This window comes from Budorcas taxicolor, chromosome 5, assembly GCF_023091745.1.
Source record: "Budorcas taxicolor isolate Tak-1 chromosome 5, Takin1.1, whole genome shotgun sequence".
NCBI lineage: Eukaryota > Metazoa > Chordata > Mammalia > Artiodactyla > Bovidae > Budorcas > Budorcas taxicolor.
In genome coordinates, this window is record NC_068914.1 from 156,653,690 (window position 1) to 156,667,207 (window position 13,518).

General features: G+C 55.4%; 1 protein-coding gene across 1 annotated transcript; it reads right to left on the minus strand.

Annotated features, from left to right (window-relative positions):
* Positions 1-349: 349 nt before the first annotated feature.
* Positions 350-4,535, minus strand: LOC128047529 (cytochrome P450 2D14-like). The gene is made up of 9 exons (XM_052639762.1): positions 4,347-4,535; positions 3,446-3,617; positions 2,751-2,903; positions 2,486-2,646; positions 1,910-2,086; positions 1,608-1,749; positions 1,203-1,390; positions 630-771; positions 350-528 (listed from the first exon to the last, which is right to left on the minus strand). The coding sequence occupies exons 1-9, from the start codon at positions 4,533-4,535 to the stop codon at positions 350-352; spliced, it is 1,503 nt and encodes a 500-aa protein (XP_052495722.1).
* Between the last annotated feature and the right edge of the window lie 8,983 nt (positions 4,536-13,518).

The following is a 13,518-nucleotide window of genomic DNA, read 5'->3' on the forward strand; positions in this document are numbered from 1 at the left end:
CCAGTAACCAAGGTTGGGTCTTCCAGAGTGTCTGGTTATAAGCCTCAGTACACCCATCTCACAGTATACCCAGCTCAACCTTCTAGCCTCAGTACACGCATCTCACAGTACACCCCAGGACACTCTGAGCCTCAGTACACTTCATGTGTTAAACGGGGTCAAATGCCAGGTAAGGATGAATCAGGCCGGGGGGGAGGGCTGGTTTTGGGGAGACTGCTGAGGCCACATGACTGCCAGGGGCTGGTCAGGGGCCCCAGGTGGGACTCAAGTCAGGATGGAGCCACCAGACAGTGGTTTATTGAGCATCAGGGCTATGGCTGAGGAGCAGGTTGGGGCAGGGTGCCTGCCTCTAGCGGGGCACCGCACAGAGCTGGTAGGGGGCTGGGGTCACCAGGAAGGCAAAGACACCATGGTCGCTGGGGCGGGGCTGCCCGGCAGGCACCAAGAAGCTGAAGTGCTGCAGGAGGCTGGTGAAGAAGAGGAAGAGCTCCATGCGGGCCAGGGGCTCCCCGAGGCATGCACGGCGGCCTGTGGGTGGGCACGGGGGCTCTGTGACCCTGGGTCTCCCCCTCTAAGACCCCCTCAGGATGGGGAAGCAAACCGGGCACCCCACCCCACCCCCCAGGTACCTGCGGAGAAGGGTATGAAGGCTTCCTGCTTGATGAAGCGGCCCTGGGCATCCAGGAAGTGCTCCGGGTGGAAGCGGAAGGGCTTCTCCCAGACGGTCTCATCCTTCAGCACTGACGACAGGTTGGTGATGAGTGTTGTCCCCTGGTGGCAAATGTCTGGCATGGGTGGGTCTCGATTGGTGAGGGGGTGCCCAGACCCCTGCCAGCAAACACACATGGGCACACACATTGCGTGGCACACACCCGAACTCTTCAAGTAACTTTCAGCCCAAGACGCTTCTCAGCACTGTCCCTCTGCCCATGGCAGGGTGCCCTTACTTCCCCTTAGTGCCCGGCTCCTCCAATGCTGTGATACGTTCTAGTTTGTCTTCTCTGCCCGACCTGGGGCTCTTGAGTGGACAGAGCCAGGCCTGCTCTGCTCTCGTCCACGCCCACCCAGGCTGGGACATTAAGTACCTTGGCCATGAGGACAGGGTGGCTTGGATTCCAATCCTGGCCAGACCTGGCAACACTCACTGTGGCTACCAGGTGACAGGTGGTGCGGAGGCAGGGTTGGGAGAGCCGCAGGCCTACCTTTGGGACGTGGAAGCCCTGCACCTCGATGTCACGGGATGTCATGTGGGGTACTCCCAGGGGAGCGATGTCTGCAAAGCGTTGCACCTCATGGACCACGGCCATGGTGAAGGGCATGAGTGCCTGATCCCCCATCTCTGGTCGCCTCACTTTCCCTATCACCTCATCGATTTCCTGCTGGACCCGTCCTGGAAAACAAGTGTCCTCGTGGTGGTCAGACCCAAGGGCTGGGCTCCTGCCTCCTCCTGACGCCTGGGTAGCACTGCGTCCACTTGGAGGAGTGGCTGTGACATCAGAGCTGGGGCTCAGGCTCTGCACAGAGCTGGTGCTGGTGGCCAAATCAACCGAGCTCAGAGCCCTTGGGCTGTCCTCGTCCTCCCAGCACCCACCCCAGGCTGGACTCACGCTGCACATCTGGGTGCAGGATCATGAGGAGGAGGGCCCAGGCCAGTGTGGTCGAGGTGGTGACCATCCCAGCGGAGAACAGGTCGGCCACCACCATGCGCAGGTTCTCATCATTGAAGCTGCTCTCGGGGTTCCCCTTGGCCTGGGTCACACCGGGAAGGTAAGCTCAGGGACAGAGGTGAAGTCCCCACATGGCCTCCCACCCTGCTCCGGTCAGCCCAGGTGTCTGATCCCTGGGTGATACAGAGCCCCGAGTTTGCCTCCTGGGCCCTCAACACACATCCCTGTTCCGATCACCTTACCTCCTTCACCTCATCCAGGAAGGCATCGGTCAGGTGTCGGGGTGGCTGGGTCGGGTCCCGGGTCATCTTCTGCTCAGTGATCAGCTCATCAATCAGGGTCATGAAAACCTTCTGCCCCCGGACGAGCTTGGCGGCCAGCCCTGGGATGCGCAGGATCACCGGCACAGCTTCCGCCACCTGTGCGGGTCACAGGCCTAGGGCCCTTGGAACCTGGGCCCTCCTGGTGCTCAGGCGCTCAGCAGTCAGGTCCCAGCCTCCTCCATGTCCCCACCATCGACCTTGTTCCTCCCTAAGTTCAGACCCTGCCCCTCCTTCCTGGCCCGAGGCCCAAAAGATAAACATAAAAAATACATATCATGGATACCGGTCCCTTCCAGTGAAAGCGTACTCCCACCCCTAAGCTCAATGACCCCGACCCGGCCTCTCCCACCTGGGCTGTCTGCCATCTCTCCCGACTTTCAAGCCTTTTCCTTGCAGGTGCCTTTCCAGGAAAGCCCTTTCCTGTGCTGGCTCTGTAACAAGTCCTCCGGGGGGGGGGGACCGTTGGAGGACCAAGGCCGCCTCCTCCTCCCGCACCTGGCGCACTACTTTCATCTCTTCCTTCAGCCCATCCTCCATCACGTCCAACAGCTTGACGATTCGAGGATCCTTGTACTCGAATCGACACCCGAAGGTCAGGGAGGCGATCACGTTGCTCACTGCTTTATTCAGGAGGTCCATGGGGCTAAAGGGATGTCCTGGAAGGGGACGGTGCAAGGTAGGGCACGCCTCCATCTCTTCTTTCCCAGACCTCTCCAAACCTCCCAGACCTCCGGGTCCCTCAGCCCCAGCACTCACTCACCGGCCTGGTCGGCGAAGGCGCCACAGAGGCACGAGGCCTCCTCAGTCACCCACTGCTCCAGTGACTTCTTCCCCAGGCCGAAGTTGCGCAGAGTGGACAGGGAGAAGCGCCGCTGCTCTCGCCAGGCGTTCCCATATCGCGCCAGGATCACTCCTGGGGGCGGGGCGGAAACTTGGGAGCCGCTCGGGTCTGGCCCCGCCCCTCCCGGGGATCTGCTCACAGCCCCACCCCGTGGGGGAAGCTCCCGGCCCTGCCCGCCCTCAATGGCCTCGCCCTCCCCTCCCAAATCCGGCGCACTTTTACACCCTCTTCCATCTGAGGACTGGTCCCATTCGCTGTCGGCCCACACTGCTCCCCGAGGCTCCTCTTCTAAGGGCCCATCTTGGCTCTACTTTTTATTTTACCATCCGAGACCACGTTTGTCACGTGGGGAAGGTCCTGGCCTACCCCTGCCCTGCCGACCCCGACTTTGTCCTCTTTCCTGCCCACACCAATGTCCCCTACACTCTCGCCGTGGCCCTGAGCCGCCCTGTCTTAGTAAGGCCCCTGCTCTCTGCCTCATCCAATTTCTCCAACGCTTGGCACAGTCTCCTTTCACCACCTGCCGCCCCCTCAGATTCGTTGGCTCTTTCCTGCACCGAGCGTCCGCGACCCTGCCTCCGCCTGCAGGGACGTGGCCTGCCCTCTCCGCTTGCCTTCGGCGCGCGGCCCGAAACCCACGTGCTCGTAGAGTGCCTGAGGTGGACGGTCGGAAGTGTCCTGGTTGCGGTGAACCAGCGCCTCGCGCACAGCGGCCAGCCCGTTGAGCACGACTACCGGCGTCCAGACCTGCTGCAGGCTGAACACGTTCCCGAAGCGGCGCCGCAGCTGCAGGCCAAAGGTCGAGGGTGTTTGGCAAGCCCAGGCGCGGCCAGGATGTGGGCCCAGCCTCCTGGCGTGAGCCTCTGGGCACCTCTGGGCCCCCCTCCAGCAGCGAGCAACTGCAAGGACTTTATCTAGTCTTGTGAGCCCCGGGGGTTACATCCACTAGTTTTGAGGCTCTCAAGTTGGATGAGACCATCCTACTCACAGACCCAGCTATGACTGTGCAAGTGTCACAAAATGGCCAGCAGGCCAAGTCAGCATCCTATTTACAGGTGAAGAGACCCAGGCTCACAGAGGGGACCAGGGAGGCCCAAGGTCTCATGGAGGCAAAAGACCTGAACCAGATCACTGTGCCTCTCTCAACCTCAACTCGCCTGATTCAAACAGGGCCCATGACCAGACATCTCCCCCATTCTCAAGACCTTTCCTCCCAACGTGACCCTCAGGGACTCAGGCTCACTTAATTGAAGAGCTGGCTGGCTGAATCCGCAGCCTGTCACCATGCCGTAAAATCCCCCACCCCCTGGCCTTTGTCCTCTCTGACCTCTGTTTGGAAAATCCAAACTGTTCTCGGGCCCTGGACAAACGCCCTCCCTCAGGAGGGCTCTCGAATCCGCCTCCTCTTCTTGGCCCAGTCCTCTTCCGGCCTGTGGCTTCACCCAGAGCCCACTGTCTGCTGCTAGGTGGGGCGCTAGGACCACTGCTGCGCACTCCCCACCCCTCCGTCCTCACCTGGTTAAAGCTGGGACGCGGGTCCTCGAAGTCCACCTGCAGCAGGTTGCCCAGCACCGGCAGCGGCGTGGGGCCTGGTGGGTAGCGTGGGGCCCAGCGTGAGCGCCGGTGCATCAGGTCCAGCAAGAGCAAGAAGATGAGCACGGCCACGGCCAGGGGCCCCAGCGTGTCCCCAGACAGCAGCCCCATGGCTGCCTCCGTGGGCGCTGCGTTCCTCACCACACCGGCACCCAGGACCAGCCCAGCGCGGCACTCTCACTCCACCTCCGGGGCTCCACCAGTCCGGGGCCGCTTTATAAAGGGAGCGGAGGCCCGGCCTTTGCCCTCTGCCCTGAGGTGTGCTGTAGGGGAGATTGTGCTGCCAGAGGGTAGGAGAGGGGTCAAGGAGAGTCAGGCGCACGGGCGCCCACTGTCCCTCACGCGTGCTCTCCACGTGCTTCCGGAGGTGGCTGGAGAGCACAAGAAGTCCCCCTGCCCCGGCCTGACTCCCCAGCTCGGCAGAGTCGAGGAAGAATCCAGGGTCTTGGGAATGGGTTCTGCCACCACCTGTCGCCTGTCAGCCTCTAATGCGGCCACAGCCCCGTTCCCAGAACGTGTCCCTGTCCTCCTCCTAGTGGCCTTCGCCTCCCAAGTATGTTCTGGTCCTTGCCCCGTGCTGGCGGGAGGACCTGATGACCGGAGGGACCACCGATAAAGTTCTTGGTGTCCCCTCACTTCCCACTGGTACACGCAACACACACACAGAATCACACACTCATGAACCACACTTACACACATTCACATCCTGACTAGCCCATGCTCACATGCATATCTACACACCCACACAGCCACATCCACGAGTGCCTGTGTTACCACCTTCCACTCACAGAGACCCAGCAGCAAGGGCTCTAGTTCTCAGCGGCTGCCTGGACTCAGCCGACCTCCCTGCACCTGGAGGCTGCTCTCGGGGGTGCCGGCGCCTTCACCTGGCTGGCTGCTGCCTCAGTTTCCACCTGTTGTGGCTGAGGGAAGTTGAGTCTGGGGGTAGGGAGGCAGCAGGGTTGTTTTCCAAAATCCGTTAGTGAAAGTGAACTCGCTCAGTCATATCCGACTCTCTGAGACACCATGGTCTGTGGCCTGCCAGGCTTCTTCCATGGGATTCCAGGGAAGAGTACTGGAGTGGGTTGCCATTTACTTCTCCCGAAGATCTTCCCGACCTAGGATAGAACCCAGGTCTCCCGCCTTGTAAGCAGACGCTTTACTGTCTGAGCCACTAAAATCCAGGCATCCTCCCAAAAAACTCCCAAACTCCCCCCTCAAAACACATATAACCAAGTCATATTCTACAAAAGTGATCTTCAAATATTTACTTATATCTTTTGAATAACTGTCTCCTCACACATTTGTAAGTTAATGTCTAATGTCTTTCATCACACATCAAAATACTTTAAAAATCTACCATTTCTAACATATTGTAAACATCGACATTTAAAAATAGTTATGTTACTCTTTTAAATGTTTTAACTAGTCTTTCTTCATCTACCTGCCGGCGTGGTGTACTACTCTTTTCAGGGGTCTTTGTGGAAACAGCCCCTGCCCATGAGATTGCTGTGGAGTCATCACAGGTGGCGACCTCTGTCAGGGGCTACGGGGACTGTCTCACGTAGCACAAGAGCGCTCATGCGGCTTGATCGGTAATGATTGACCAACTGTGTATGTGTGTGTGTGTGAGGACTCTGGAGAAATTCCCTGTGTTCTCAGGAAAGTGTCAAACAAAGCCCCGCTCTACCACCCCCATTCCCGCTCCCCCGTCGGGCTGGCTGTATGGTCACCTCAGAGATCTGTGGCCGTAAGCTCATCTCAGGGTCCGGGGCAGGAACCTAGACAAACCGATAGGAAATGATGACCCCTACTGTGTGAGTAGCCTTGGAATATGGTTCCACATTTGTACGTGAAGGGGGTGGTGGTAAGCAGGACACCTACCTGGGGTCACATATCCTCTTGGACATTGCAGGTCCAGGGACCTGTGACTGAAGCCCCTACTCCCAGCCCTCTGTCAGGAAAACACACATGGAAGCTGGATATCCACTGAGAGTCACTAGCCAAATCAGGGGTTGACAATCTGGTGAAACCTTGCAGCTCCCAGCAGCATTTTTTTGTGTGTGTTGGAGTATAGCCAGGAAACATGTGACAGTTTCAGGTGAACGGTGAAGGGACTCAGCCATACATGCACGTGTATCCATTCTCCTCGCCTCCACCAGCAGCTCCCACTTTGTAGAGCAGGAAACTTAGGCTCCCAGAGGGACAGTGACTGGACCCAGGCTGCCCAAGGTGACACGTTAGAGTCACATGCCTGGTCTCTGGAGGCCCCCTGCTCTCCCTCTGGCGCTACTGGGAAGAGAGGAGTTTCATGGGGCCAAGCTTCTCTGTGACCCAGCAGCACGGAGACGTGTGGGCTACGAGGTTAGGGAGTGACTGTCAGAGGTTGGAGAGCCCCTAAGAAGGCCCAGGTGGGCAGGTGCCTTAGGGCTTCCCTAATAGCTCAGTGAGTAGAGAATTCGCCTGCAGTGCAGAAGACCCCGGTTCGATTCCTGGGTCAGGAAGATCCACTGGAGAAGGGATAGGCAACCCACTCCAGGATTCTTGGGCTTCCCTTGTGGCTCAGCTGATAAGGAATCCACCCGCAATGCGGGAGACTCTGTTGGATCCCTGGGTTGGGAAGATCCCCTGGAGAAGGGACTTCTCCAGGAAGAGAGGCTACCCATTCCAGTATTCTGGCCTGGAGAATTCCATGGACTGTATAGGTTTGCAAAGAGTTGGACACAACTGAGCAAATTTCACTTTAGGAGACAGAGTCCTATGTTGCTTCATTAATGTTTTTTTTTTTTGTTAATTAACCAAACTTTCATTTAAAGAAACTATTGTCATCAAAGACAATAGTTTGATGAGTCAAAGGTTTAAGACCTGGAAAAAGTCTGCTGTTTGTTCCAGCCCTCTTCACCCACAATTCCTGCAGCCCAGGGTAGAAATCTTTCTAGCTTCCAACTGTCTAGCTGAAGCCCTTGATTTTGCCTCCACTGTTCTAAATAAAAAGCTTATCTTGCTTTGTCTTGATTGTTCAGATCTAAACATCATCTAATGAATTATTACAGCAAAAGGTGAGGATTTAACTCTCATAACAACTGAAAACCTAGTGCCACCTCCAACAGGCGTCTCACCTCTCTCCAGTCTTCCTCATGATCATATCCTAGGTTTCGGCATTCTAACTGTTTTGAGTAAAGACATCTTTAGTTGTTAAAAATTTTTAAGTATCATTTTAGCTTTTTTTTTTTTTGGGTAACTTTTATATCATTTTGGCTTTTAAATTCCTCTCCCACAAAGTGGGTTCATGTTATTCATTTTTTAAAATTAGGGAACTATTTAAATCAAATGAAATCCATTCTTTTTTAGTGTACCATTCTGTGAATTTTGACAGATGTATACAATTATGAAATTGCCACTATAGCCAAGATCCAGAACAGCTCCAATCAGTTCAGAAAAATCCCACATACTCACTAATACCCTTCCCCCTCCCAGCCCCTGGCACCCAGTGATTGGTTTTCTGGCTCCATAGTTTTGCCTTTGCAAGATGGGCATATAACTGGAAACATCCCAGCACCTAGTCTTATTTATCTGCCCACGCAGCAGGCCTGGGGAGCTCGGTTCCCTGACCAGGGATGAAACGCGGGCCCCTGCAGTGCAGGCACGGAGTCCTAGCCGCTGGGCCACAGGGCCGCCCCCGGGTGCGGGGGACTGCCCGTGAAGGGTTAAGTCTTGGGAGCTGCTCGGCAGGTATGCAGAGCCTTAGGCACGTTCCTAAGCTCCCTGTCCCGCCCCCCTGAAGAATTTTTATAGCCCTTAAGGCTCCAAGATGTCTTGTTTCTGCAACATGTAAGATAGATAATCTTATAGTGCTCTGTATACAATGGTAAGTGTCTGGTGATTGTATCCTGAGATTAAAAAATAATCCTGTACATGTCTTAAGTCACGTACATTATCCTATAAATATTGTAGCCTAATAAAGAAAGGCATCAGCCATTTGTGGTCTGATCCTCTCAACCCCATCTTTTGTCTCTCTCTCTTATTTTTCTTAGCGGGGACACTCCGTTCTCTCCCTGTGCAGGTGCAACTCTTGCTTGTGCTGGCCGCAGCACCCGGGTGTGGCTCTGAGCCTCTCACTGAGCACAGGACACCTGCACGTGGTCCGCGGTAGTTTGTTCCTTCTCATTGCCCAGTAGCTGTCCCGAGTATGGATGCCCCGCAGTGTGGCCGCCGACTGGACGAGAAGCATTTGGATTGTTTCCAGTTTTTGGCAGTTTCAGATAAAACCACTGTAATGTTCAGGTACAAGTTTTGTGTGAAAATAGGTTTTTCTTTCACTCAGGTAAGCACCGCGCAGGGGGTGCTGGGGTTCTGTGCTAATGTGTACTTAGTTTCCTAGCAAACTGTGAAACTTTCCAAAGTGCTGGTATCCACTTTGCATTCTCTCCAGCAAAGAACGAGAGGATCTGTTTGTTTCCTAACATTTCCAGCATTTTCCTTTTTGAAAGTCATTCTAGTAGGCTTGGGGCATCATTTTGTTTAGCTCAATATTGAGGGTTTACATGTTAAAACTATGCAAAGAGTATTCCTGAGTTAGGGAGTATACTATCATCAGTCTTTCTGTACAATTTTGCGTTTCTCCTCTTTTTTAAACTGTAGTTTTCTGTGAACCTATAATTAATACATCTAAACTGTCTATTAAAAACAATCTCCTTGCTATACACTTAAGACTTAAGTTAGGTGGTTTATCAATATGATTATTTCGCTGGGGACGTATTTCTTGGAGCCCTCCACCCTTTTCCCTCCTGGACAGACGTCCTTGAGGTCGGAGGCTCAGCTGTCCTGGGACCTCCCTTCACCGTCATTCTGGTGAGTACGTCACTCCGTTCACATGTGGAGCCCGTGTTATCTTTTATTTTGCGGTCAGCACAACCTGCAGGTGTGCTGAGGGGTAATCCTGAGATACTCCGGAGGGGTAGTCCTAGATATTACCTGTCTGAAAAGGTCTTACTGCGTATGTAAGTCAGTGTGACTATGTACAGAATTTTAGACTAGAAATAATTTTCTTGCAGATTTTGAAGATTCTCATTTTCTTCTTCCTTCAAAGGGTGATGAAACTTAATAGACTTCTTTCTTCATATCTGGTAGTTTTTAGGTTCTTCTTTTCATCCTAGGTGTTTCAATATTTACTGATGACATCATCTGGGGTGGGTCTCCTTCATCCATTCTCCTGGAGACTTGGCCATTCCTTCTCTCTGCAAACTCAGGTCCTGCATCTTTGGGAAAATTCTCAATAACACATGAATGGAATTTATTTGGGATTTTTCCAGCCACCCCAGTTTGTTGATTCTGTTCCTTCTTTCAGAAAGATCTATGCTTTAGCCTTTGCAGTGCCTGATCTCTCTATTCTGGGAGAAACTCTTTTTCAATTTTATCCTCCACATTGTGATTGGATTTTTAATTCCCATGATCATATTTCTGTTTTTGAAGAATTAGAAGTTGGAGGGACTTGCTGGTGGTCCAGTGGCTAAGAATCCACCTTCTGACTCAGGGGATGCCAGTGTGATCCCTAGCGGGGAACTAAGATCGCACATGCCATGGGGCAACGAAGGCCATGGCCAGCAGTTAGAGAAGAGCCTGTGCACTGAGCTAGAGAGAGAAAAAAAAAGCCCAAGCGCCGAAATGAAGAGTCCATGCACCACAACAGGCCCGATTCAGCCAAAATGAAATTTAAAAAGGTTTTAGAGGTTATTGTTGGAACATTGTTATTTTAGTACCCGTCCTTGATTTGTGAATGCAGCGTTTTATGTTTAAAGACATCAATCATTTGTTAGTGTGAAGCTTCCTGAAACCCCTCGCAGTCTTCGGTGTCTGCAGCATGCACTGACCTGGACCAATGCGTGACTGAGCCCTTGACACGTCACCTCAGCCTTCTCTCTTTCTCCCTGTCATACAGCCCATCGGGGAGACCTTAAGGCCAGTGTGGGGGCCGATGGATAAGTGCTACCCCGTGACCACTCAGGTGGGTCAGGGCTGGGGACTCCTTCTCCCCAGGAGCGGGGCGGCTGTCCTGGGCCTCCTTGGTGGGCACACACACAGAGGATAGGCAGGCAGGGAAGGACCCTGGGCACTCTCAGCTGTATGTGACGGCCCGTTTCCCTCTGTAGAGACGTGGAGTCAGGAGTGGGAAGAAGCATGACTCTGAGGTAAGTGAGGCCTGGCCAGGAAGGGCCGGGGGCTGGGGGCTGTCCCCTGTCAGTGCTCGCTGAGACAGGAACTCGTCCAGCGCAGGATCAGGGCCCCAGGGATAGTAAGGGGGCTCCTTTAGGACACTAACAACCCGACCACACCTCGAGCTGAGAAGGGAGGGGCTTCCCTGGAAAAACAAAGAGCTACACACTCCAAGTGTGCACAGCAGGCGGGGGTCGCACTCCAAGTGTGCACAGAAGCAGGGTGTGTACACTGCAAGTGTGCACAGAAGCAGGGGTTGCGCACTCCAAGTGTGCACAGAAGCAAGGGATGCTGACTCCCAAGTGTGCACAGCAGGAGGGGAGGCGTAGGGCATCAGAGAGCCTTTCTGCCCATATAGCGCCCTCTTGCCCCTCCTTGCAGGCCATGACCCCCAAGGCAATGGGAGGACCAAAAGATGCTGCCCCCAAGGAGGAGACTGCTGTCTTGTCTAGGGAAGAGAGGCAGGTGGGGGACCCGGGGGAGGAACCAGCCAGCCTCATTCCTGGTGCGAAGGGGGTGACTGAGAAGGAAGAGGTAGCAGGGACTGCAGGATGGCAGGTAAGGACCCTGGTGCTCAATTGGAACACGGTCCCCATGTGAGTCCTCCTGGGAAGCCCCTGGGCTCTGCAGGGTGGAGTGGAAAGGCCAGGCTCATGCCACCGTGGCAACGGTTAGAGGAGGCCAGGGCACCCCAAGACCACTGAGTCAAACTTCCAATGCGGTGGAGCAACAGCTCTGTGTGCAGCTGAGAGGTGCAGACATGGTCTGAGCAACGAGTGGATCTGAACCCTGGCCTTACCCGACTGTTCGTGAAGTGAGGCCTGTTTCCCTGGCTACAGAATGTAGAACCTGCCTCATCCCACCCTCTGCCCCTTCTCCCTTCCTAGGAGAATAAGAAGGCCCAAAAGGAGACGGCCATGTACGTTTCAGGAAAGACAGCAGACCCCACCCTGTGAGCAGGACTGCCCTGCTCCCTCACCCCAGGGACCCTGCAGAGGTCACAGATAGCTGAGCTCCTCCCTGACCCTCCTGGCCCAGGGAGGGGGCGGGGATGAAGCCCAGGTAGTCTGATGCCCCGTCTTTCCCGAAAAGGCCCCTTGTGTCCTTCTTCCTTCTTGGTCTGGCAGGACTTGAGGTCACTCCCCTTGGGCTGGTGGAAGGTATTGCCCTTTTAGCAATGCTGATGTGTTCTCCTGGCAGCAGAGGGTACCCTAGCCCTGGGCAAGGTTCCTTCCAGCAAGGTACCCACAGGGCATGTCTGATTGTGCTTTTTAGAGGCTTCCGGGGAGGACATCGTGGAGGAAAGGCCCGGGGGCTGGGTCCCCCAGCTCTTGAGGAAGCTCTGGCTGGGATGGTTCCCCGCCTCTGACATCCCCAAGATTCGGAGCCACGAGTGACCCTGCGTCCAAAAAATCCACAGTTGTTACTTCTGTAGGCCCGGTTTCCTCCTTTCAGTGTCCTCAAGTTTCTACAAACTCAGTGTGGCTTCGTCCACGGACCCTGTCCCAACAAGCTGGAGGAACACCACCTCCGGCCACTAAACCCTCGACCTGGGTATGCTGGAGACTCAAGGGGGCCCTGGCTGGTGTTCTGAGTTTGTGCCAAAGGACAGACAAGACTCCCTGAATGTCGAGAGCTGACTGTCATGAAGGCACAACTTGCTTGATCAGGGGCTGGTGCTTCCAGCCTGCCTGACTGGTGTCTCCCAGCTCTTAACCTCAATGTGCCAAGGAGTCTGCCCAAGACTCTGGTGAGCAGACAGTCGTTAGAGCCCTTGGGTGGTGTCTGTGTGAGCTCAGTGCAGACCAGACTGGGGGCTGGAGCTGGAGAATGGGGGTCCCTGCCCTTGGCCGGGGCTCCAGGCTGAGAAGGTCACAGCCTCAGAGTCGGCACAGGAACACAGGGCCCGACAGGCATCAGAGGCAAACGTCCTACTGGCTGAAGGGGAAACAGAAGCCCAAGGTCACATGATGTCGTAGCACAGCAAGGACGAGAGCCAGGGTGTCCTCCTCTGAGCTCTGAGGGCTTCCTTCAGCTCTGCCATCCCACTGTCCCAGGATCCAAGGTTGACCCTGCCCCAGAGCACGGCCCGGTCCACTCAGGCTCATTTCCAGCCCCTGCCTAGGCTCCTGGGAGCCCGGCCTCACCTGGCCCCTCAGAGGATAGAGCCCCGGGTTGGAGCCGAGCTCTAGCGCGGCCGTGAGTGGCAACTCCTACTGGGCAGAGGCTGGGGGATGAGTGTCCTTAAGGGGCAGGGAAAGGGGGCCCATCCTATAAAGAGGCCCAGGGAGGTGGCTCCCTCCTGGGAAGAGCTCCGGCCTCAAGAGCATTGAGCGCTGGGGGCTCACCTGGCATATCGCTTCCCAGGCCCCCATCCCACCACCTTCTGTGCCAGCAGACTTGAGGGGCTGCCTGACCTGCGGCCTGTGGAGCAAGGTGGCTGTGGCTAGGCCTGAAATGTGGGTGTCAGAGCTGATGGGCCCCCCTTATCCCATGGGGGCCTGAAATCTCTCCCCAGCCTATGTGAGCCCCTCCAGCAGAAGCCAGGACCTGATTATATAGGCTTCGTCACTTTGCAGAGTACCCAAGGTTGGGTCTCCCAGGGTGTCTGGGTGTAAGCCTCAATAGACCCCTCTCACAGTACACCCCAGGACACTCTGAGCCTCAGTACACTCATGTGTTAAACGGGGTCAAATGCCAGGTAAGGATGAATCAGGCCGGGGTGTGGGGCTGGTTTTGGGGAGACTGCTGAGGCCACGTGACTGCAAGGGATTGGTCAGGGGCCCCAGGTGGGATTCAAGTCAGGATGGAGCCACCAGACAGTGGTTTATTGAGCATCAGGGCTATGGCTGAGGAGCAGGTTGGGGCAGGGTGCCTGCCT

Excerpts from the sequence above, each read along its gene's own strand:
- LOC128047529 (XM_052639762.1), bottom strand. The coding sequence starts at position 4,535 with ATGGGGCTGCTGTCTGGGGACACGCTGGGGCCCCTGGCCGTGGCCGTG. Across the intron at positions 772-1,202 it reads AGGGCTTCCACGTCCCAAAG|GGGACAACACTCATCACCAA; the intron begins GTAGGCCTGCGG and ends ATTTGCCACCAG. Across the intron at positions 529-629 it reads CTTCATACCCTTCTCCGCAG|GCCGCCGTGCATGCCTCGGG; the intron begins GTACCTGGGGGG and ends GCCCACCCACAG.